Source organism: Struthio camelus, chromosome 4, assembly GCF_040807025.1.
Source record: "Struthio camelus isolate bStrCam1 chromosome 4, bStrCam1.hap1, whole genome shotgun sequence".
NCBI lineage: Eukaryota > Metazoa > Chordata > Aves > Struthioniformes > Struthionidae > Struthio > Struthio camelus.
In genome coordinates this window covers 87061970-87084496 of record NC_090945.1, presented here as the reverse complement: position 1 = coordinate 87084496, position 22527 = coordinate 87061970, and the positions used below count along the sequence as shown (strand labels likewise).

Sequence of the window (22527 nt, the reverse complement as noted above, 5' to 3'; positions counted from 1 at the left end):
CCCCCCCACCCCCAAGGTCCCCCCATTGCCCATCCCCCTCCATTGCCTGTCCCCCCCAGGTCCCCCCCATTGCCAGTCCCCCCCACTGCCCGTCCCCTCTACCCCAGGTCCCCCCCCACTGCCAGTCTCTCCACCCCTCCAGGTCCCCCCCCACTGCCGGTCCCTCCACCCCCCCGGGTCCCCACCATTGCCGGTCCCTCCACCCCCCCGGGGCCCCCCCACTGCCTTTCCCCCCACCCCCAGGTCCCCCCCCATTGCCGGCCCCCCCACTGCCCGTCCCCTCCCCCTCAGGTCCCCCCCCCATTGCCGGCCCCCCCACTGCCGGTCCCCCCACCCCCAGGTCCCCCCCACTGCTCGCCCCCCCCACTGCCTTTCCCCCCACCCCCAGGTCCCCCCCCCATTGCCGGCCCCCCCACTGCCCGTCCCCTCCCCCTTAGGTCCCCCCCGTGGTCCGTCCCCCCCCCCGCCCCTCCCCAGGCCTCCCCAGGCCTCCCCAGGCCTCCCCCCGCCTCCAGCTCGCCCCGTTGCCCGGCAACGGCAGCGCCCTCCCAGCATGCCCCGCGGCGGCGCGGTCGCCATGGCGCCCGGAGCGGCGCGGCCTGGCCGGATCCGGCGGGGCGCTGGGGCCGGGTGCGGGCGGCCCCATGGCCGGGCCGGGGCCGGGGCCGGGGCCGGGCGAGGAGAGCCTGCAGGCGCTGTACCGCTGGGTGGACGCCATCCCGCTGTCGCGGCCCAAGAGGAACATGGCCCGTGACTTCAGCGATGCAGGTGGGCCGTGGCGGCCTGCCCCGCGCCCAGGGCCCCCCATCCCAGGTCCTCCCTCCGAATTACAGGTCCCCCCACCCCCCAGGTCCCCCCCATTGCCGGTCCTCCCCCACTGCCAGTCCCCTCACAGCCTGGGTCCCCCCCCCCACCATTGCCGGTCCCCCCCATTGCCGGTCCTCTGACCCCCCAGATCCCCCCCATTGCCGGTCCCCCCACCCCCAAGGTCCCCCCCATTGCCACCCCCCTCCATTGCCAGTCCCCCCCATTGTCTGTCCCCCCCCATTGCCTCCCCCCACACCCCAGGTCCCCCCCATTGCTGGTCCCCTGACTCCCCAGGTTCCCCCCATTGCTGTTCCCTCCCATTGCCAGTCCCCCCACCCCCCAGGTCCCCCCCACTGCCAGTCCTCTCCACCCCCCCAGGCCCCCGGCCACCCCCTGCATCCTCCTCCTCTGCCCCCTCAGTCCTGGCCGCCGAGGTGGTGAAGTTTTACTTCCCCAAGCTGGTGGACCTGCACAGCTACGTGCCCGCCAGTGCCACGCAGCAGAAGCTCTCCAACTGGGGCCACCTCAACAGGTACCAGCGGGAGCAGCGGGGCCCTGGCGGGAGCGTGCTGGGAAAACCACCTGGAAAGATCAACCGCAGCCCTTCCAGGCCAAAAGCCCCCGGGAGGCTTATCTCCGACCCCCTCCCTGGGGACGCTGCCACCCCTCTGCCTGCTGGGTCAGGGCTCAGCTGCTTTTCAAAGCAGTAGCCATGTGTCTCAGCTGAGGACCGGGCTAGCTGGGTCGCGTGTAACTGCGATATGGGCAGAGGTGGCCTGGGAGGGCCCTGGCTTGATGTCCGCCTGGAGCGATGGTTTGGCTGCTTTGCAGGAAAGTACTGAGTAAGCTGAACTTCTGCATCCCGGACGACATGATCCGGAAGATCGTTCAGTGCAGGCCCGGCCTGGTGGAGCAGGTGCTTATCCTGCTGCGGCAGAAGATAGAGGAGAAGCAGAAGCAGAGCAAGGTCACGTCTGGCCTGGACCAGGTCATAAGGGACTGGGGGAAGAGAGGCACCACATCCCACGTGTCGGTGCCAAGCGCTGCGGGTCTGAGGGAGACGATGGCATGTAGCTCCCCTGGGGCGCTGGGCAGATTCGTAAACATAAAGAAAAAAAATGAAAGGCCAGTGCGATCACAGCAGAGCCGAGAGTCCTGAGCTGTGCTCCAGGCACCGGGGCAGATGTGGCCTGTTTGCCTGTGGAAGCCACTTCCCCTCCGTGTACCTCCGTCTCCCCACCGTGAGGAGCCCGCTGAGCTCCCCCGGTGCGCGGCTCCATGTGGGAGCACAGCGAGCTGGGAGCCGAGCCAGGGTCGCTCATCTGCCACTCTGCCAGTAGCCAGCCCACCTGGCAAGAGGAAGTCTGACCGGCAACCGCGTTGGCACCGAGCAGGAAGGTGTCGGTAAAGGCAGGGCAGAAAATCCCACACCAATGGCCTCAGCCGTGGCCGGCCCCTCTGTGCGCGGCAGCCCTCCCGCTGGGGGCGCTCAGAGCAGGGGCAGAGCCGGGCTGGGAGCCGGCTCCCCCAGCATCCCTGGTGGGAGCAGCGCCGGCAACAGGGCCGGCTGGCCTCGCTCGCCGGCCGCAGATGGCAGCTGCGCGCTGCTCTGCGAAGCGCTCCAGCCTGGCTCGCTTCGCAGTGGGCACAAGGGGCCTTAAATTAGGCAGCCTGGAGGAGCCCCTGTGAGCCAGGGAGGAGAGGGGGACGCTGGCTCTGTGACGGTGGGAAGCCTTTGTGCCCCTCCGCTAGTCGCTTGGGCCTCCTTGCCGTGCTCCCTGTTTGTGTGACACCCCTAAACAGGAGCAGGGAGATGGTCCAGGATCGGGTGAGGCTTGGCAGGGTGTGCTGAGCCAGCAGCTCCAGGGGAGGCCTGGCAGCAGCAGCTGTCTGCACTCCTGCTTCAGGCAAGCCTTGAGCAGCCCACGACTGTCCTGATCCTTGCAATGTGGAAGAGAAAGATAATGAACCTGCAGGTTTTGGGGCAGGCCGGGCTGTGTCTCTGCCAGTTACCTCGGTGCTCAGATGAGAGGTGGGGTTTGCTGTGGGAAGGGGTGGGAGGCTGTGGCCATGAAATGAGCAGGAACTAAGATGGGCCCGTCCCAGCCCTGCCTTCAGACGGTAACATTGGCTGTTTCCCTGCAGGAGCTGGGCGTGCGGGCTGCGCTGGAACAGATCAGCTACCTGGAGACAGGTAGGGCTGGTGCATGGCACGATCTTGGCTCATGCCACAGACCCCTTGGGTCCATAACCCAAACCATGACCTTTTTGGCCTCTGGTCCCCAGGAAGGGGTCACAGCTGGCCCTGCTTCATGCTGAGGTGCCCAAATAATGAGCGTGGCCCAGCCCAGCCCTGGGGAGACCCTGCTGGAAGGGGTTGTCCGCAGTGGCTGGGGTGCAGGGCTGTCTGGGCAGGTCCTGTGCTAATTGCTGTGTTATGCAGGCTACTCCTCAAAGGTGAAGAGCCCCGCGGGAGGAGACTGTGCCCGGGAGTCTCTGGGGGCTGACAGGTAAGGGCTGCCGGCCGTGCTGTGCAGGTCGGCACTGCTGGCTCCTCCAGGCTGCCGTCCCCGAGCGGGGACAGACCCTGGTGTCAGGGGGAGCGCTGTGCTGCAGGGACAGTGGTGTGCGAGTCAGGACATGGAGAGGTTAAGCGTGCCCGTGAGCCCAAATGACGTGTGCAGTCTGGGAGGTGTTTGCCTTCTGGCCCTAGCTCTGTAGGCTGTGAGCAATGCTGCAGAGGGATCTTTTATTGTCCCAGCATTTCCTTTCTTGTCCCAGGCTGAAAAAGAGCCACCACGGCTACGCCCAGACATCCCCGGGGGACTCCACCTTCCGCCTGCAGCTGGCAGAGAGGGAGCAGGCCCTGCTCCTGGCACAGGAGACCATCCAGGTGAGGCCACCGCACACTGAGGCCCCCACTGCTGTGCCTCTGTGCAGCAAAGCACTATCCTCGTCCCACCCCCGGGGCCATGGCAGCACCAAGACAGAGACAGACTCCCGGGTGCCCCCTTGCCTCTCCGCCAGTCCTGCTATGTGTGGGGTATGGCACAGCTTGAACAGGCAGTTGCTCAGTGCCATCTGCTTCCTGGGCCATTCTGATCTGCAGGCCCTGTTCTCGTGGCCCCTTCGGGCATGTGCCAGTCTGGAGGTGGCAGTGACATTGTCCAGATGGCTGATATCTTGTTCAAGTGCTCCCCGGGCTGCTCCAGCGCAGTGCTGGGCTCCTACTGGCTACGGTGCTGTCCTTTAATGAAAAAAGTCTGGTCAAACCAAGCTAGAAATTCAGTGATTGTCCAGCGTGACCTGGATGCATGGTTTAAACCTTACAGCGCTGGTCTCCTTCTGTAACAGAAGGTGTTTTGATGACATTCACAGGGCAAATGCCCTTGTAAACCCTCTGCCCTGCAGATCTCTGCCTCTGGGTGAACAGGTTTCTCTGTCAGTCCTCCCCCCCGGCCATGCCCTGGATCTCTGTGACAGACACCTACCTCAGTCACATGAATCAGTGGTTCCCACATGTTCCTGATTTTCAACCTTTCTCATCAGTCTTCCAGGCAGGAGTATATAAAGGTGATGAAAAGCAGGCCTGTAACGCAGCTGCTTAGACACCGTGCAGGCCGCTCGCTGGGGCCTCTAGACTGTCACTGGGCTGCAGACCAAGTTCTGGGCTGCCTTTTTTTAATGCCCTGGCAGTGGGAGATTTTTGGAACAGCAGCTCATTTAGCAGCAAGCTGGCTCTGTGGCCTGGTGCTGGTCAGGCTGCGATACCCCTCCGGCTGCCCTGAACTGCCATGAGCTGATGGGCGTTTCCACAGGGAGGGGAGCCCCTGGGGGGCACAAAGCCCTTCTTGGCAAAAGAGGAATGGGAAGTATAGCAAAAGCCACAGTCTTGGGAATGTCCTGGAAACAGGGCTTTTCTGCTGGAAAGCGTCTCCTGAAGCCTGAGGTTTTGGTAAAGGGGAAGGAACCCTCTGGGCTATTTTGCATGTTAGTCCAACTGTTATCACCTCCTGGGAGTCCTGGGTCCTATTTTGGGAAAAGTATTTACTTGATGCGTGTTATGGGAGCGGGAATTGGGGCCCTAGTCCCAAATCTGCCACTAATGCTCACCAAGCCTCAGTTTCTCCTACAGTGAAAGACATGATGCTACTCAGTGACTTCTCAGACATGTCCAGCAGCCACCTTGGCATAGCCCTAAATACCTTGCTCAGGAAGAGCAAGAGATGGGACAGCTGTGAGCGGGTGGCAGTGCTTGGGCTCTGAGCTCTCTGCGGTCTGTCAAGGCTGGACGCATCGGTGCTATGCCCAGCCCAGGAGCTGGCTGTGATTTTCGCAGAGCTCAGAGGCTCAGTGGGTGGGTTTGGACTCATCTGTCTGTCTCCCAAAGCAAGCTGAGGGGAGGCGTGTGGGGTCTCTCTGCTCAGATCCTGCAGATGAAGGTGCGGAGGCTGGAGCAGCTGGTGCATCTCAAGAACATCCGGATAGATGACCTCAGCCAGCGCCTTCAGGAGGCCGAGCACAAGCAGAAATGAGCGGTGCCTTGCTTTCCCTGCAGCTCCTCTCCCTGCTCACTCAGGATCTCTCTGCTGGGTGCTTTTAACAGGGCTTTTCTGTGCCCCCTGCCCCACCTCTCCCATCCATCCTAGCTGCTCCTGAGCTGGAAGGCCAGGCCGCTAGAGGCATAGGTGCTCAGCCCCCAGGAAAGGCAGTAGCAGAGCAGAGATCCCAGGGTGAGGGGGCACCTCAGGTTCCTGCTGGGCTCTTAGCTTAGTTCATCCTTTCTTTGCCTTGCCTGTTCGTAATGAAAAAGCCAGGTCAATGCTCAGAAACCTTCCTCTAAGGAGAGTGTGGGCAGCAAAGATGCTGCTGCGGGGGGGTCCTGCCAGCCGCAGCCTGGGGGGCAGGTTGCAGCTGACTCGGTGTCTGTCAGCAGTTTGCAGCATGGGGACACCTCTTGGCTGCCTGGGCCTGGGAGATGTGACCTGGGGGAGGTGATGTTTCTGAAATGCTGAGATTTAATCTCTTACCCAAAGCTGTTGGTTGTGTTTGTAATCTCAGAGAAAATCTGCGCTGCAGCAAACAAACCTGCTTGCGTGGTCGGTGAACAGGAGCCCCGGAGCTCTGTCCTGTCTCTCTGGCACATACACACACGACACCCGCGTGGGCTCCTGGGCTGGCCCAGGCTCAGCTCGGGGCTGGCGGTACGCGGCTGTACTGCAGCCTGCTCCTTCCCGCCGCCGAGCCCCACGCGTGTCCTGCTGTCGCTGGGGCTCCTCTGGGGATGTCACGATAGACCTCTCCTTAGATCCCAACAATTGGAGCATTTCCCCACCGGCATTCTTATATCCATTGAACTCTGCCGGGTGGCTACAAACACCGTTCCCCAACAGAGCACGGTCTGACGGGCTCCGTGCAGGCGTCTAGGAGCAGGTCTGGGAACCCTTTTGCAGCCTTGGTGGCTCTGAGTGGTAGGAGATGCTCAGGGATTTGTGCGTTGAACTCGCTTGAGCTGTCTACCGCCCTCAACGTCAGGCCGTGGGGTGGACGGCAATGCCCCGGGGGCTGCGCTGCGCTGCAGGCTGCCTCGCTCCACGAGCCGCCTCTTGAGCCGCCTTCACCTCATCCGCCTGCAGCTCCCGTCGCCCCGCGGCCGGGCAGTTTCACAGGACACGCTGACCTCCACAAAGCCACAGCGGGAACGACCTCCCGGCCTCGCTCCGGGAGCTGAACCGGGTCCGCGCCGCGGGGCCGTCCCGGGACGCAGCCCTGCCTGTTTGCCACGTCGCCCTCCCGCTCGGGGCTGAGCGTGCCCTGACCCTGCTCCCCAATGGGACACGGTTCCTCTCTGCGCAGAGAGACCGCCGCTTTTCCCCGCTGTCTCCCAGCCGGGTGGACGTGCTCTTTGGAAGGGAACTGGCAGCGTTTTCCCACTGAGACGTGTCGCAGCTGCTATTCCCACCCCTGCCGGCCTGCTCCGTCCCTCCCTGGAGATGCATCTCAGTCGCCTCGGTGGAAAGCAACCCTTCCCCAATGCTCCGTGAGCATCTCCGTCCCGCCTGCCCCGGGCTGCGCAGGCTGGCACTGGGCTGGCATGCTCGGACGGGGACGGAGACCCTGCGAGCGTGCAGCCTCCGTGCGGGGCTGGGGCCGGCTCCGGGGTCCTTGCACGAGGACAGGGCAGCAGGACTAATCCAGTTCAGTTTAAGCCAAGGGCATGCATTAGCCACAACACGGGATTGCATTTTCCCCCGGAGCATCCCAGCTTGGCTGCAGGAGAGCCGGGACGCAGTGGGCTGCCCCCGGTGCTGGGTGCGTTCGGGGCCCCGCAGCCTGGCTCTCTGCTCCGGAGGAAACCGAGCCGACCGAAAGCATCGCGGATGCCGGTGCAGCGGGAGCGGGAGCTCCTGTCCTGCAGCCTGTGCAGGCTGGCATCGTGATAGTTTCAGTTCTCGGGAAGCTCAGACACCTGCAGCAGGAGCATCGCTCTGCTGCGCCGCTGGAATAAAGGATATGCTACCCGTGCTAAGGGTATTTTGAGTTCCCGTGGGGATTTTCCTGTCTAACTTCCATTTTGACCTTTTTTTTTTTTTTAATAACAGAACCTGAAAATAGCCGTGCTTGTCACCTGGGATTTTCCAGCCATTTTTTAATCATTTTTCTGCTTTTGAGATAAAGCCGCCAGACTCAGGAGGAGGCTCTGACCCACACGAAGATGTTTTCACGGGGATTTTCTGCGACACGAAAGCCGACCAAGGCCTGGTGCAGCTGGGAGATTGAGATGTACCAAGCAGCAAAAAAACCGACAGGAAATGAGAAGTTCCCACGGCAACCGCATCGCCGGGGATGTCGAGGGACGGGGCACAGGGATGGGTGGGGGACAGGGATGGGCGTCCTCCGGCCCCCATGTCCGCGGCGTGCTGGGCTCGCCGTTTCCCCGCGGCGCCCGCCGGACCCGTCAGAGGAGGGTCTGCGCCGCGGTGCTCGGAGGGGCAGAAACCGGCCCCAGGGCAGCAAACGCTTTCTACTTCGGCCAGTCCTGGTGCATCGGCGGGAGGCCCAGAGGCGGGCGGTCACGACTGGCAATGCCCCCTGGATCCGCTTGCTCCATCACACGGACTTGGGCTTCCTCTTGCTTGGCTGAAGCCAGCCTGAAAGCTCTGACACAAGTCTGATGACAAGAGCGAGCTCCCCAGCCCCCTCCTGCCCGCCGCAGGCTGCCCAGCATCCTTCGGAAGCAGGACGTCGGCTCCTGCCTCACCAAAAGCCGTTTCCGCGTCCTTACAAGCTCTCTCCGGTGCTAGGTGCCTGGGCCGACCGCCCGGAGCAAGAGCCCTGTGAGCTCCGCAGGGCTCGGGAAGGATCCGGGCCCGTTCGAAAGCAGCGCTGGCGAGCCGCTGCAAACCCCTCTGCAGCCCGACACCGCGAGCCGCCTGCAACGATCAGGTCACCTGCATGGAAACGCGTACCCTGACGGCCCACGAGGTGCTGCGGGGGGCCGCAGCCCCGCAGGAAGGGCGGCTAGCGGGGCTGCGGGACGGGGCAGGCAGCGCCCGTCACGGCTCCAAGAGCGCGAGCAGCAAGGGAGTTTGCAGAGCAAAACCCGGCAATCACAGAGATACGTGCAACGACAGCAAACAGCAGAGGTGCCCCCAAAAGCCAGTGACGAGGAGAGCAGGGGCTGCGCTGGGCGGGTGAACAGCCAAATCCCTGCGGGACCCCAAGGACGGCCTTGGCTGCCCTGGCTTCCCTGGGCCGGGTGCTGATGCAGCCTGCGGGGCCGGCTCGGCCCTGCTGGCACCCTGGGGCCGGGTGCTGACGGGGCCCCCACGGCACCCCGGGGCCCGGCCCGGCCGCCCGGCGCTGGGTGCTCGGCGCTGCGCATCGGGAGCGCCGCGCACGCCCCCGCCCGGGAAGCATTCTCCCCCGCCCCACGTGGCCGCCCCACGTGGCCGCCCCAAAGCGACACATTTCCTCCCACGATGGCTCCCCATTGGCTGCGAACCGCCCCTGGACCACGCCCCCTCCACGGCCCGCCCCGCGGGGACGGCGGTGGGGGTCCCGGCCCGGCAACGCCCGCAAGAGCCGGAGCCAATGGGAGCCGCGGGGAGGCGTGACCTCTGCGGAGGCGGGCCAATGGACGCTGCGGGGGCGTGTTTAAGCCAGGCGCGGGCCAATAGTAGGGTTTGGGGGCGGGGCGCGGCAGCGGGCGCTCGGGGCGCGGGCGGCGCGGCAGCGCGGAGGGCAGCGCGGAGCCGGTGAGTGCGCGGGGGCGGCCCGGGACCCCCCCCCAACCCGGGTCATGGGGTTAGTGACCCCCATTGGGGTTTTTGGTGGGGAGGAGGTGCATGCAAGGCTGCCTGCACCCGGCCTGCGTGGGATGGGGGCGTAGGTCAACCCGGGCGTAAGTCAAGTCAACCTGGGCGTAAGTCAGGTCAACCTGGGCATAAGTCAACCTGGGCGTAAGTCAACCTGGGCGTAAGTCAACCTAGGCATAAGTCAAGTCAACCTAGGCATAAGTCAACCTGGGCGTAAGTCAGGTCAACCTGGGCGTAAGTCAAGTCAACCTAGGCATAAGTCAACCTGGGCGTAAGTCAGGTCAACCTGGGCGTAAGTCAACCTGGGCGTAAGTCAACCTGGGCGTAAGTCAACCTAGGCGTAAGTCAACCTAGGCATAAGTCAGGTCAACCTGGGCGTAAGTCAACCTAGGCGTAAGTCAACCTAGGCATAAGTCAGGTCAACCTGGGCGTAAGTCAACCTGGGCGTAAGTCAACCTGGGCATAAGTCAGGTCAACCTGGGCGTAAGTCAACCTAGGCGTAAGTCAACCTGGGCATAAGTCAACCTGGGCATAAGTCAGGTCAACCTGGGCGTAAGTCAACCTAGGCGTAAGTCAACCTGGGCATAAGTCAACCTGGGCATAAGTCAGGTCAACCTGGGCGTAAGTCAACCTAGGCGTAAGTCAACCTGGGCATAAGTCAGGTCAACCTGGGCGTAAGTCTACCTAGGAGTAAGTCTCTATAATGTACCCTGAAAGGAGTAAACAAGCTGGGAAAGGAATGAGGGCGATGGGCGGGATGATGAGTGATGGGCTCCTCCTCCTCCTCCTCCTCCTCGGAGGCAGATCGGGGGCATCCGCTCGCCTCGCTGGGGAGTGAGGAGAGGAGGGACCGGCGGCGGGAGCCTGAAGCGCAGAGGAAAGAACGAGTGAGACGTCGCTCGCCGGCGGGGAAGGCGTCGCTGCGGGATGCCGGAGGCCGCGGCTCGCTCCCAGGGCCCAGGCGTCCTGGAGCCCGAATGCCGGCTCGTGCTCGCGCCTTTCCCTGAAGAGGCCTGGCACCGCGGCGCTTTGCTCCGACCCGCCGTCCTGCTCCGATGGGGACGGGTCTGCGCGATGGGGCGCCGTGGAGCGGGGCGGGGGCGTAATTCGGTGGTGCCGGGTCTCTGTGCCAGCAGCGAGAGCGGGGCGGGCTCCCCGCTTCTGGTGCCTGCTCAGCATGGCATGACGCGGGTGGAAGTCGCCTACTCCGTCTCCGAACGATGCAGGCGGTAAATAAACCTTGGGGGATGAGAACAACGTGCAGCGCTTGTCCCCGTTGCCGGGAAAGCACGCGCAAGCAATTTGATGCCATTAGAGCCGAGAAAGGGGTGGGAAAGCTCATGGAAACACGTGCCGAGATATGCAAGCGGAGTGGAAAGTGCTTTTAAGTAATTTTTTCCCCTTTTTTTTTTTTCTTTCCGAGGGAATTGTTCTGCCCTGGTATAACAGGTACCAGCCGACGCCAACAGCTCGCGGGCTTCGCCGGGGCTCCGCGGCCGCAGGTGCCCCGAATCCCTCCTCGGGTCCGTCCCACGGTGGGAGGAGGCGACGGTGGGGACGGGGTCACCTCCGAAGCTGCTGCCCTTGCTCCGGGGACGCTTTCCCAGCGCCTTCCCCACCTCTCCTTGCTGCGGTTCGAGCCGAGCCCGGTCCTTGCTGACCGGCTCGTTCCTCCCCGCTCCGCAGCACCTGCCGGAGGGTTTCTGTGCTTTGAGCTTGTCTTCTCGGGTTGTGAAACGTCCCCGGTCTCCTGCTTTTTCCTCCTGGGTTGCGTTCCCAGAGCAAGAGGTGCTGCCGCGCCGGGCTGGGGGTGTCCTGCCGCCGTGCTGGGGGCTCGGGCGACCGGCCTCGGCCCCGGCGGCTCGCAGCGGCCCCGCGGAGATGTCTGCCGAGATAAACGGGTTCATCCCTGCGTGCGCCGCCGCTCGGGCCGCGATTAAAGCCGGGCAATTATAGTTATTTACTGAGCCTGGTCCATTAGGAGCGAGCCATTAAATCAGAGCGGAGGAGATGCACTTAGCGCTCGGGCTGGTCTTCCTCGGCCCCGGCCGTGCCGTGGGTGCACAGCCGCCGCGGGGTGCAAAGGGGGGCTGTGCAGGTGGAGGATCCCCACCGCTGCCTGTGTTTGGGATCAGGGGCTTGCTCAGGAGCCTAAACCCTACCCTGCCCATTTATGAATGGGCTTAAGCGGATTAGACGGCAGCAGCGCTTGGTCGGGGGCGGCCGGGACTCCTGGGTCTGCTCCCGGTGCTGCTGCCCGGCCGTGGGTCTGCGGTGGCTCCCGTGAGCGCGGGGCAGCAATGGGGGGGAGGGGGACGACCGTGCCCCGTTTGCACCACTGGTGGGTTTTGGCTCTGTCCGGAGGGCTGAGCCGCCCTTCCTCCCTCGTGACTCCTCCTGGCCACCCGTTTCCTTCCTCCTTGCCCTAATCTGCCTCCCTCCTTCTGCAAATCCCCTAAACGCTGGGTAAATCCCCCAGGCGCGGGGGGCTCGCCCGGGCGCGCAGGCGGCTCAGCGCCGGCGCGTGTCCCGGGCTGAAACCGGGCGCTGGAGCCCGGTCCTGGCACGGGGACGGCTGCGGCCCTGCCAGGCGCCGCGGCTGGCCCTCTGCATGAATCCTCCAAGGGCAGCAGCAGGGAGGCCTCTGGGGACCGGCTGGCTCTGCCCTCGGCTTTTTATGCGTTAGCTGGATGCCTTGCTGAAAGAAGCCTTTAAAAAACGCTCTGCGGAATTTAAGAAAAGCTCAGCGAAATGGATAGGCTTTGAATGAAACGCCCGCTGCCTCTGGCAGCCAGCAGACCGTCCACAAGCTAAGGAGAAAGGACATCTCAGGGGCCAGGTGCGTCCTGGGCAAATCGTGCAGCTCCGCTCCGAGCGCCGCAGCCGCTCCGGCGAGGGGGGAATGGCTTGAACCGTGCTGGGGGATGATGCCGCGGTGCCCGGGGCTGTTGCCTGGGATGGTTTGGGGGCGGAGGGCTGCAGCGCGCCGTCCTCCGGCTGCAAAGGGGGGCGCAAAGGCGGCTGCGGGGCGGACGTGAGCGAGGGAGCCGCTGGGCGCCCCGACCTGGGGGTTGGCCCCCCGCGCGAGCCCGGCCTTTGGCTAAACCTGCACCAGTTGGGCAGGGCCCGGTTCTTGCTGCAAGGCTTTGCTTCTCTGTATCGCTGGGAAAGCTGGCAGAGGGGCAGGAACTGAAGGGCTGGCTAAGCCTCCCGTCAGCCCCCTCCCTCCTTCTGGGACCACGCTCCTCTGCTTGCCTGGGGTTTTTCTGGTTGCGTTTGGACCGGTCCGTGTTTTCCTTGGGGTCTCCCGTGCACTGGACCGACCTCGTGCACGGCTGGTCCTGCCTTGCACGAGGTCGGTCCTGCTTCCCCCAGGTCCGGAGCGGGGCGGCTCTTGGTCTGCTGACCCTGGGAGCCGGGAACCCTCCGGAGCCCGACGCTCTCGGCGGGTGGGAGATGCTGACAGCGCAGCCGCAGCGGGGCGGTGGGATTGCCTCAATGTCAATCTGGCATCGCAGGTTTTTGGGTTTTTTTTTTTTTTTCCCAATATGGTCAGAGCTGGCTTAAAGCAAGCCCCGGCCTCAGCTGCTCTTGCATCGGGCTTGCGCTGCAGCCCGGGCCTTCGGGGAGCAGCGGGGGGGCCGGCGTCCCAGCTCGGCCACGGCGGGCGCGTTGGCTCTGGCGCGTTTGCGGCTCTGGCGCCCTGGGACCGGCTGCCGCTGGGTCCGCGGGTGCAGCGGAGCAGCCGTCGTGCCCGCGCGACCCGCTGGCCCCGGCGAGCAGGATGCGCCCGCGGTCCCGCCGCAGCGCGTGCAACCCCTCGCTTCGCTGGGCTCCTAAAGCTTGGAAGACCGAGGAAGGGGGGGCGTGGGTTAGGAAAAGCCCAAATGAGTGGTGGTGGTGGCAGGGATTTGGGGAGAAAAGACAAGCGTTAGGTCAATGCTAAGTTAGAGGGAGATTTATTTCTCCTGAGGCTGCTTTGCTGTCGGGGTGTGGGGTGGGGAAACCGAGGCACGGGGCCGTGGGACGCCGCTGCAGCGTCTCCGGAGCTGCTTGGGGCTGCGCGGCCGGAGGCAGGCTGCGTCCGCCGGAGCCGCGAGCGTGGCAGGCCGGGGCCGGAGCTGGCGGGTGGCTCGGCCGGAGGCCACCTGAGCCGCGGCGCGGCGGGAAGAGGAGCCGCCTGTCCCACCGATTGCTCCCGCGCCTGTAGCAACGGCCCGAGGCCGCGGCAGCGTGCTGCCCGCCGCTTGCGGGGAAGGGGGCTTCCGAGAGCCCCCTGGGCTGCAGCGCCGTATCCCGGCCCTAGGACCCGGAGGAGGCAGCAGCAACCTGACTTTCCCTGACGACCTGCCCAAAGTCTAATCCTGTCCCTCCCTCCGCAGCTGCGGGCCGGACGGGGACGTGCCGCTGCGCCGCGGAGGATGGCCTTTCGCTGGCGGCTTTGAAGTTTGGGGCGAGGACGGCTGCTGCGGGGCTGCATGGCTGCGGCTGGCAAGGGTGAGTCCCCGGCGGCTCTCTGCTCGGCCGCTCGCGGGGGAGCCGCCTGCCCCTCTCGGAGCGTGATGCTCCTGCCGCTCCGAAGGGCCGGCGGAGCCGTGCCGGGGCGCGGGAGCCGGGCAGGGCAGCGAGACGCCCAGCTGCGGTCGGGGCGCTGCTGGGCTCCGCATCCCGGGCGGGAGCCGGCGGCGGTGCCGCCGGTGACCCGGAGAGGAGGCGGGAGCGCCCGGCTCTCCGCCTGGCTGAGCCGCCCAGACAAAAGAGCCCGAGGCTCTTTGTGCTCCTGCGGGCCGTGATTGCGGCTCCGTTTCTGCCCTATCCGCCTCTGCTTCCCCGCTGTGAGCGAGCCGGGTCGCGGGCTGGCTCCGTCGCCGGTCGCTCGTCCTCCCAAGGGCCTTTCTGAGCCCGGGAGCCTTTTTTTTCCTCCCCCCCCCCCCCCGCGTTAAAGATCGGTCCAGGTGGCTGGTTGGGCTTTTGCTGCTGCTGGACGGCAGCCAGGCGGGTCATCTGCGCGCGAGGGCCTCGAGCCAGCCCTGCCGCGGCCCAGAGAGCCCCGGCCGGGGCCGCCGGAGGTGCCCGCCTTAGTCATTCGGGCTCCGCCGAGTGCTTTCGACGGTGCTGGGACCGGCGGATGGGGAACGTCCCTCTGGGCCGCCTCTGCCCAAACAGGGCCGGGGGGCCGGCGGCGGCGGGACGCGCTCCCGGGGTCGGCGGGTGCGGACAGGGCTTGGAGCCGTCCCCGGGCGGGCGGGCGGACGGACGGATGGACGGAGGAAGCTCGGTTGTGCCCTCTGCCCATCCGTCTCTGGAGCCGGCTGCTGGGCTGCGCGCCGTCGCCTTGCCCTGCAAGCGTTTGGGTCTTTTTCTTTCCGTCGCCCCCCACCCCGTGCGGAGCGGTGGGTTTTGCCAAGCTGCTCAGGCTGAGCGACGCCGAGTTATCAATTCCCTCGCGTTTCGCTAGCGTAGGGAGCCTGCCGAGGCACAAAGAGCCGTTCCTGTAAGGACGCAGCGATCTGCTCGGCGCGCGCGCGCTGCCGGACGGACGCGCCTGCTGAGCGGGTTTCGCTCCCCGGACGTCTCTCCTCCCCGCTTGCTGGTTTTCTCCCTGCCCCGGATGCGTTTTTGAGGGCAGAGCCCCCAAACTCGTCCCCCCCCCCCCCCGGCTCCCACCGCAGCCGCGGAGCTGCTCTCGCCCTGCTGCCGCCTGCCCTCCTCTCCGCCGTCCCCCTCTCCCGCGGCAGGGTTGGGGACGTGCCGGTTTTGTCCTTGCCCGACGCCTCGGTCGGAGGGCTCAGCGAGGGCGTCCGCCGAGCCCGGGAGGGGCGACGGGTCTGTGAGCATCCTCCCTCCTCATCCTCGCCCGGGCGCGCTGCGGGCAGGGAGAGGGGCTGGGGAAGGGTTGAGCGGGCAGCGCCGTGACGGTGGCCTCTGTCCTCTCTTGTCCCCGCGCAGGCGCCAAGGCGAAGGCGGGCGGCGTGCGCTTCGCCCCCAGCCCGCCCGCCGAGGGGACGCACGGCCACGTGCGCTTCGACGACAAGCTCCACGACTCGGTGGTCATGGTCACCCAGGAGAAGGACGGCAACTTCCTCGTGAAGGTGAGAGCGTGGCACGCGGGGCGGCCGGATCCCCGCGGCCGGGGCGCTGCAATCGCCTCTCCCCGCTGCAGAGCCGCTCTGCGCGGTGGCGGCGGCGCTTGCATCAGGGAGGGCTTTTTGCAAAGGCGGCGGCTGCTGGAGCAGCCCCGCGGGTGCACGGGGCTGCTTGCGCCCCCGCCTCCCCGCGCGGCAACGCCGGGGTCTTTGCAGGTTTGCCGGCTCTGCCCGGAGGAGGCAGGCTGGGCCGCGGGCAGCGCCGTCCCCTCTCGGTGCCCAGCGCGCTCGCTCGGGCAGGACGCCTTTTCCCCCGGCGCTGTGTGCTCTCCTCTGCCCTAGTCCCCTGGCCTTTCCCCTTGTAGGGCTTTGGGGAGCCTCTCCGTGGGGCTGCATTGGGCTGGGAGCGGGCGCTGCCCACTAAGAGCAAGCGAAAATTAACCGTTGCAGTAACGGCCAGCGGCGAGGATGCTTCCTCCACCTCTGCTGCAGCCGCCTCGTCCGGGCCGTGATTCCCGCTCCAGCTCCCCTTTGCCCTCCGGAGAGCAAGCCACCGCCTTCCTTTGGCGTGTGTGCTTTTGCACACACAAACACCCGCTGCTGAGCACGTCTTTTCCCACCAGGCACTATTTAAGATTTTTTTTTTTCCTATTTTACCCCCCTTTCTCCAAGCCAAACATCTGTTCCCCTCCCCGGGAGCCAAGCTGTCCTGCCCCCAGCCCAAAGTTGGCCGCTGCTGGTCGTCTCCCAATCGCACGTAAAGGCAGGTTTGATGGAGAAGGGTGTCCCGCTGCTGAGCTGGGTGTTTGCTGCGGGAGCTTGGCTGCGTTTCATGGATAAAGGGTCAGAAATCACGGGAAGAGTTTGCCTTGGCCCTCTTGGGCGTTGCTCTTCCAGACCGTCCCCGCTGCCTGCCCCGTCGCCGTCCCGGGTGCCGTCCTGAGCGGCGGCTCGGGGGCATCGGAGCTGCTGGAGGGAAATCTGGAAGGGTCTCCGCGGCTCCCGCGCCCTCCCTCGGCCGGTGCAGGGGTGGGGAGAGAGGAGGGTCCCTGCCCCCCCAGCCGATTCCCCACGGCTTCCCGTGCTGTCCTTGCAGCCCCGGGGTGACTTGAAGCCGAAAGTTTGCAGCTTTGCTTCCTCGTGGTTTCCTGCCTGCGGGAAAAAAAGTCAGCCCAGGTCCAAAACAGTCCGTTTCCACGGGGGCAGAGGGTTTTCCTGGGCGCTCGGCCCAGCGGGCGAGGGGCACGCGGGCGGTGGTGCCCCGTGGGCTCGGGCGCCGGCGGGTCCCGCTCCGTCCCAGGGACGGTCCTCCTCCTCCGGGGTGGCCTGGGACGCCCCGGCGCTTCGGTGTCGCGCGAAGCGCAGCAGTTTGCAACTCCCTTTTGAGCTCCAAGTCGGTTATTTGTGTAGGGTGCATGATGGGTTATTGCCCTGAAAACGGCTGCGAATTGCTTAGCAATTGCTGGCTTGGTAGGTGGCGGCGGTTTGGGGTTTTCTTTTTCGGCCCAGGAAAACCAGCGTGCTGCGGGAGCTCCCCGAGACCCGGCCGGCGGGTGTCCAGCGCGGACGGGCCCCAGACGAGCCAGCGGCGCGGCCGACGCTAAAGGGCCGAGCAGGGAAAGCCTGAGGCCTGGCGGCCACCGCGCGCATAACGTGCTGCAAGCCGCGAAGTGGACGCGTCGCCTTGCGTGCAATCGCGTGGCTTTTCGATAGAGCAGGGAGCTGGCCGTAGATCTTTCCCCGGCTGAAAAAAAATCCCCAGAGCTGGGCTTTGTGGTTGCTTGGCTTTGGTTTCTGTGTTGCAGCGACGTCCTGGACCCGCTCGCGGGCAGGAACGCTGTGGTGCAAGGCGTGCGGCTTGCATTAGATAGATATACCCGCTTGTGTACGCGGGTGCACGCAGCAGCTGGTGCCGCCGAGGTGGGGCTGCGCGCGCCGGGGGCTCCGCGGTGGCGGACATCGGCCGCCCCCCTCCCTGGCAGCTCCCGGCGTCCCGCGCGCGCCGAGCAGCGGGACCGCCGGCCGCAAAGCCCTTTGGCGAGAGGGCGCGGGGAATTCGGCACGCGTTACGGTCCCCGGCGTAAATGCCCCTATCGTTTCCTTGCTGGGGATGGAAGGGATGGATTAATCGTTATCTGTTTTGCTTTGGCTCAGGTGGCAGAGCTGCTGCAGGTGCTGAAGCCCCGCGGAGGAGCCGGGGGGCCGTGGCGCTCGGTTGCAGGATGCAATCGCTCACGGCAGGTCTCGGGAGGGTTGGCCGGCGGTGTGCCGCGGCCCTGCTGCGTCTTCGGGGCCCGCAAACGCTCGCTGAGAGCTGCTGTTGGGCTGGAGAGGTGAAGAGCTGGGGCGCCGCGGGGCCGGGGGGGCTGCCCTCGCTCGCCACACCGAGCGGACGAGGCGTGAAGACCCGCCGCTCTTGCAAGCGCCTCGGTTTTTGGAGACTGGGAACGGCAGCTGAATGCTTTTCACATTAAACGGGGGGCAAATTGCTCTGCTGCCTCCAAAATACCGGAGGATTGTTATTAACAGCGCTTTGCCCAAACTCGTTATTTTTGCTGCTGGTTTGGTACAGTGAAACTAGATGTTTTCATTCTGCTTTTCTGCCTTTTTTTTTTTTTTCCTTAAGAGGAACAACCCTTCGCCGGCCTGCTGCTGCCGGCCTCGTCCCGTCGTCCCGGGGCCGCGGCGGCGCTCAGGGCGCCGCGGGGATGGCGCGGGGCCGCCTGAGCGTCTGCCCTTCCCGTCCCCTCGCAGGTGGGGTTCCTGAAGATCTCGCACAAGTACGAAATCACCTTTCTCCTGCCCCCGGTGCAGCGGCTGGGGAAGGACGTCTGCGCCGTGCCCCTTCCCAACCTCAACCTGAGAGTCATCGACGTCACGCCGGTGTCCGAAGGTAAGGTGGTGCCGCCGGCCCCGGGCCGGGGGCTGCATCCTGCCGGCGCTCCCGGACCCCCTGCCCGCTCTAGCGGAGCCCCGCGGCGGTCCCCCCCCGCCGCTCCCCAGCCGGGAGGGAAGGCGAGGATGAAATCGCCGCGCGGCAGCGATTTATCCCGCTCGGCGTCCAACCGGAGCCGGCTGCTGCAATCCACCGTCCTGCTGGCGCTGCCCCGTCCCTTCGCCGCAGGAGTGGTCCCGCCGGCTGCCCGAAACCCGCGGCGCTGCCCATCCGTGGGGCCGGGGCTCCTGGCACCCGACGGCCCTCCGCTTCCTCCGCCGGGGTCCCGGCTCCAGCCCTGCGCCGGGTTCAGCCGGGAGAGGTGGCGGCGACGCGGGGCCGTCCCCGAGCTTCACGCAGAAACGCGGGCTGTCACAGAGCGCGCGTGCTAGCAGCTCTTTTTGCATCGTCTCTGCTGGCTCGAGCCCCGGGCGCTGCTGCGGGAGTGCTGCGGCGGGCCGTGGGCATCCCTGGTTTTTGCATGCCTGCCGGGCTTTGCATGCCTGCCAGGGTTTGCGCACGCACCAGGTTTTGCACGCCCACTGTTTTTTGCATGCCTGTTGGGGTTTTTGCACGCGCACTGGTTTTTGCATGCCTGCTGGGGGTTTGCACGTGCACCGATTTTTGCACGCCCGCCGGGTTTTGCCTGCCCGCCGGGGTTTGCCCATGCTCTGGTTTTTGCGCGCGCGCTGGGCTTCGCACGCGTGCCCTTCGCCGTGATGCGACCCCGGGCCCAGGGAGGCCTCGGAGCATCGTCGCTCGCTCTTGGCATCCGGGCGCCTCCGAGCCCGGGGAGGGGGGTCGCAGCCCGCGGAGCGGCCCTTGGCCTTCGCCGGCCGCCGGGCGGGCGGCGCGTGATCCCCCGCGGAGCGCCGAAGAGCCTCTCTCCGTTTTCCTGCTCCTCCTTTCCTGCTTCGCCCTGGCACGTTAATGCTCAGCGCACGATTTGTTTTTTTTTTTCTGTTGAACACTTACATTGCTATCGAAACTCCCCACCCCGCGCACGTGTGCGAGCGCTTCTGCTCCGGCGGCCGAGCCACGTGCGGCGCTCGCTCATGGTCCCCGTGCCGCTGAGCTTTGACTAATGCCTTTCTTCAGCTGAAAGGCCCGAGTGATTTATTTTTCCGCCTCCCCTTTATTTTTTTTTATGTTGCGCTTTTTCTCTCTAGAATTGAAGGAAATTACATCCCCCGGCTCTGACGGATGTGTCTTTTTGCAGGCGCTGAACGGGCGGCCGCCCTGGGAGACGGAGCGGGGCCGGGCCCCGCCAACCCGGCCCCCGCTCACCCGCAGCCCCTCGTTTCGGGGGGGGGGGGGAGTTTCCCTGCTCTCGTTGCAACGCTGGTGCCGGCTCCTCCGGCAACGGCAGAGCTGGACCCGAGCAGCCCCTGCACCGGCTGCAGCAGCAGCCTGGGGGGCTGCGCCGGGTCCAGCACCCCGTTCTGGGCGGCTCTGCTCCAGGCTACGAGCGGGGGGGGGAAAAAAAAAAGTCGTGGGTTGGGACAGGACGTGCTTAGGGCAGGCTGCAAGGTCCGGGTGGTTTCGGCTGGCCGGAGCGGCGCAGGGCGCTCGAGGAGCCGCCAGCCGCTCTCGGACCGCGGGACGGGTACCGGGAGGCGACAGGAGCGCCCGGCTGCGGTCTGGGCGGCCGGGCAGAGCCCTGACCTGGTGCGAGCTGCTGGAAAGCATCAGCAGTTGCCCACCGTTGTCCTCAGCTTGCCGCCGGGGTGCTGCTGAGCCGACCAAGGGCGGCTGGGTAAGGCCACCTGGGTCCTTTGGGCAGCCGTGATTTATGGGGGCTGCTGCGGCGGGGATGCGTCTCCCGGGCTCTGCGCCCTTCCGCTCGGCTCCTGCGCTTGGGCCTTTCTGTTCGGTGCCGCTGGTCGGCGCCGCTTGGTATCGCTGACGGAGAGAAGCTGCGCCGTGCTTTCCTGCTGCGTCCTCCGTGTCCGGCCGCGCAACGCCGGGGACGAGCGTGTCTCGCAGGTGCCATCGGCGCGGGCTGCGCAGGGATGCTCAGCGCCGGCGCGGCGCTGCCCGGACCGGCTCTGCGCTGGGGCGAGCGGGCTCCAGCACCCTCCATCACCTTTGGCTTTACGGAGCTTTTTGCATTTCGCCGGGGCTCGGCCTCCTCCTCTGTGTATTCCAGGTGGGGAAACTGAGGCAGAGCCCGACGGCACGGCTGCCGCGCGCTGGGCTCCGCGGGGCCACCGGGGGGGTCCCAGCCCTCGGCACCCCCCGGGCCCGGCTCCCAGCGTCTCTCTCTGTCCCCGTGCAGGCTACAGCGTGAAGTGCGAGTACACGGCCCACAAGGAGGGCGTCCTGAAGGAGGAGATGCTGCTCTCCAGCGAGACCCGCGACGGCGCCTGCGTCAAAGTCGTGGTCCAGGCCCGCGTCATGGGTAGGTGCCGCCAAGGCCGGCGGTGACGGGGTGCGAGGCCGGGAGGTCCCTCCAGCCCGGCCCATGGACGTCTGTCCCGGCTGGTCTCTTTGCACCTGGATTTCTTGCCTGTGCAGCGATGTCCCTGGTGTCCCAAGGACACCGGCTGGGGACTGAATCTGGGGCGGAGAGGGGAGAAACGGGCCAGGTCCGTCTGAACGGGGCAGCCGAGGGGCTGGTGCCCATGGTGGGCGCAGGAAGCGGGTTTCGTGCCCTCCATCGCCAGCTGGGGCTGAGAGCAAGGGCAGCCGGGTGACAGCGGGGACGGCCAGCCGGCCGCTGGCAGGGGCGCCAGCCCTGGCCCGCGCTGAGCCGGGAAGCAGGTTCCCACGGCCGACGGCAGCCCGGCCGCTTCCCCGCGTCCCTGGGATCCCTTTTCCGGGGGTCTCGGCAGGTCTCGCGCCCAGGCTGCCCCTGCCAGCGCAGCCCCTTTCCGCGGCCCCGTCCCCCGCGCGTGGGGGCTGGCGCGCTGGGGCTCCGTGCCGCGGGGGCTCGGGTCTGGGCGCCGGCCCCCCGGGGCTGCCGGGGCTCGGGCTGGACTTGTGGCCCCTTTGCAGCCGACCTGGCGGCCCAGCCCGGTGTCCCCTTTGCAGCTGGCCCAGCATCCCAACCCAGCACCCCGTTTGCAGCCAGCCTGGCTTCCTGGTCTGGCGTCCCGTTTGCAGCTGGCCCAGCATCCTGGCCTGGTGTCCCGGCCCAGCATCGTGTTTACAGCTGGCCTGGCGTCCTGGCCCAGCGTCCCCTTTGCAGCTGGCCTGGTGTCCCAGCCCAGCATCCCGGCCCGGCGTCCCCTTTGCAGCCGGCCTGGCATCCCGTTTGCAGCTGGCCCGGCATCCCAACCCAGCATCCCGTTTGCAGCCAGCCTGGCATCCTGGCCTGGTGTCCCGTTTGCAGCCAGCCCGGCATCCCAGCCTGGCGTCCCGGCCCAGCATCCCCTTTGCAGCTGGCCTGGCGTCCCAGCCTGGCATCCCGTTTGCAGCTGACCCAGCGTCCTGGCCCAGCATCCCAGCCCAGCATCCCATTTGCAGCCGGCCTGGTGTCCCAGCGTGGCGTCCCGGCCCGGTGTCCCCTTTGCAGCCAGCCCGGCGTCCCAGCCCAGTGTCCTGGCCCAGCATCCCATTTGCAGCCGGCCCGGCGTCCCGATGCTGCTCCGCGCGGTGCCCCTGGCGTTGCGGCGTCCTGCGCCCCGGCACACTCGGGGCCCCTGGGCTGCACCCCTTCCCCGCGGGCCCGGCTCTCGCAGCAGCGTCGGGGAGGCCCCCAACGCCGCGCAGCAGCCCCGGGGCCGAGCTGCGGGGTCCCGGCTTCCCGCGCTCGCCCGGGCTGCAGCATCCCCTGCGCGGGGGGCTCGGGTGAGAGGGGCTCCGGGAAGGCGGCTGGCCCACGCCAGCCTGGTGCCCCAGGGCTGCGGCCGGGCCCTGGCGGCCTGGGGGGCTCCGTCCATGCCCCCACCGCCCCTCTCGCCTCCCGCAGATCGGCACCACGGCACGCCGATGCTCCTGGACGGCGTGCGCTGCATCGGCGCCGAGCTGGAGTACGACTCGGAGCAGAGCGACTGGCACGGCTTCGACTAGCCCCCGCGCCGGCCCCCGCCGCTTTCCTCGTGCCTGAGCTTGGCCCTCGAGTTTAAAAAAGAAAAAAGAAGGAAAAAAAAAAAAAGAAAAAAGAAAAACCGCCCCCCGGGTGTCGGCAGGATCCCGAGGGCTTTCGGGGCCCCCGCGGAGCTTGCAGCGAGGGCCAGGCGCCGTGCTGCTGCCGCTTGCCTCCTCTTCCTCCCCGAGAGCTGGGCCGGCTTCGTGCTCCTTCCCCAAAGCGTGGGAAGGGCTCCCGAAAGGCGGAGCGGCCCTTGCCAGGAGCCATGGGGCGGCCAGGACAGGGACAGGGTGGGAAAAGGCACCCGGTCACCCCCAGCTGCTGCTGCTGCTGCTGCTGCTATTTTCA

At 66.4% G+C, this 22527-nt stretch overlaps 2 protein-coding genes across 8 annotated transcripts; both read left to right on the top strand.

Annotated features, from left to right (window-relative positions):
• The first annotated feature begins 568 nt into the window (after positions 1 to 568).
• On the top strand, positions 569 to 8599 carry SPEF1 (sperm flagellar 1). Of its 6 annotated transcripts, none has more exons than XM_068943930.1 (8): positions 592 to 813; positions 1228 to 1339; positions 1639 to 1795; positions 2953 to 3001; positions 3251 to 3317; positions 3589 to 3700; positions 5235 to 5345; positions 6444 to 8599. In XM_068943930.1, exons 1-7 carry the CDS (start codon positions 645 to 647, stop codon positions 5340 to 5342), a joined length of 774 nt encoding a protein of 257 aa, XP_068800031.1. In that variant the 5' UTR covers positions 592 to 644; the 3' UTR covers positions 5343 to 5345; positions 6444 to 8599. The 6 variants fall into 6 exon arrangements, with proteins under 6 accessions (XP_068800033.1, XP_068800031.1, XP_068800030.1 ...); XM_068943929.1 differs by having other exon boundaries at positions 5869 to 8596; XM_068943932.1 differs by lacking the exon at positions 6444 to 8599 and having other exon boundaries at positions 569 to 813; positions 1639 to 1774; positions 5235 to 5836.
• A 407-nt stretch (positions 8600 to 9006) lies between these two features.
• On the top strand, positions 9007 to 22181 carry ADISSP (adipose secreted signaling protein). 2 transcript variants are annotated; one of them, XM_068943926.1, is made up of 8 exons: positions 9050 to 9065; positions 10549 to 10574; positions 11812 to 11964; positions 13508 to 13622; positions 15075 to 15217; positions 17966 to 18104; positions 20425 to 20547; positions 22060 to 22181. In XM_068943926.1, the coding sequence occupies exons 4-8, from the start codon at positions 13604 to 13606 to the stop codon at positions 22158 to 22160; spliced, it is 525 nt and encodes a 174-aa protein (XP_068800027.1). In that variant the 5' UTR covers positions 9050 to 9065; positions 10549 to 10574; positions 11812 to 11964; positions 13508 to 13603; the 3' UTR covers positions 22161 to 22181. The 2 variants fall into 2 exon arrangements, with proteins under 2 accessions (XP_068800028.1, XP_068800027.1); XM_068943927.1 differs by lacking the exons at positions 10549 to 10574; positions 11812 to 11964 and having other exon boundaries at positions 9007 to 9065.
• Positions 22182 to 22527: the final 346 nt, after the last annotated feature.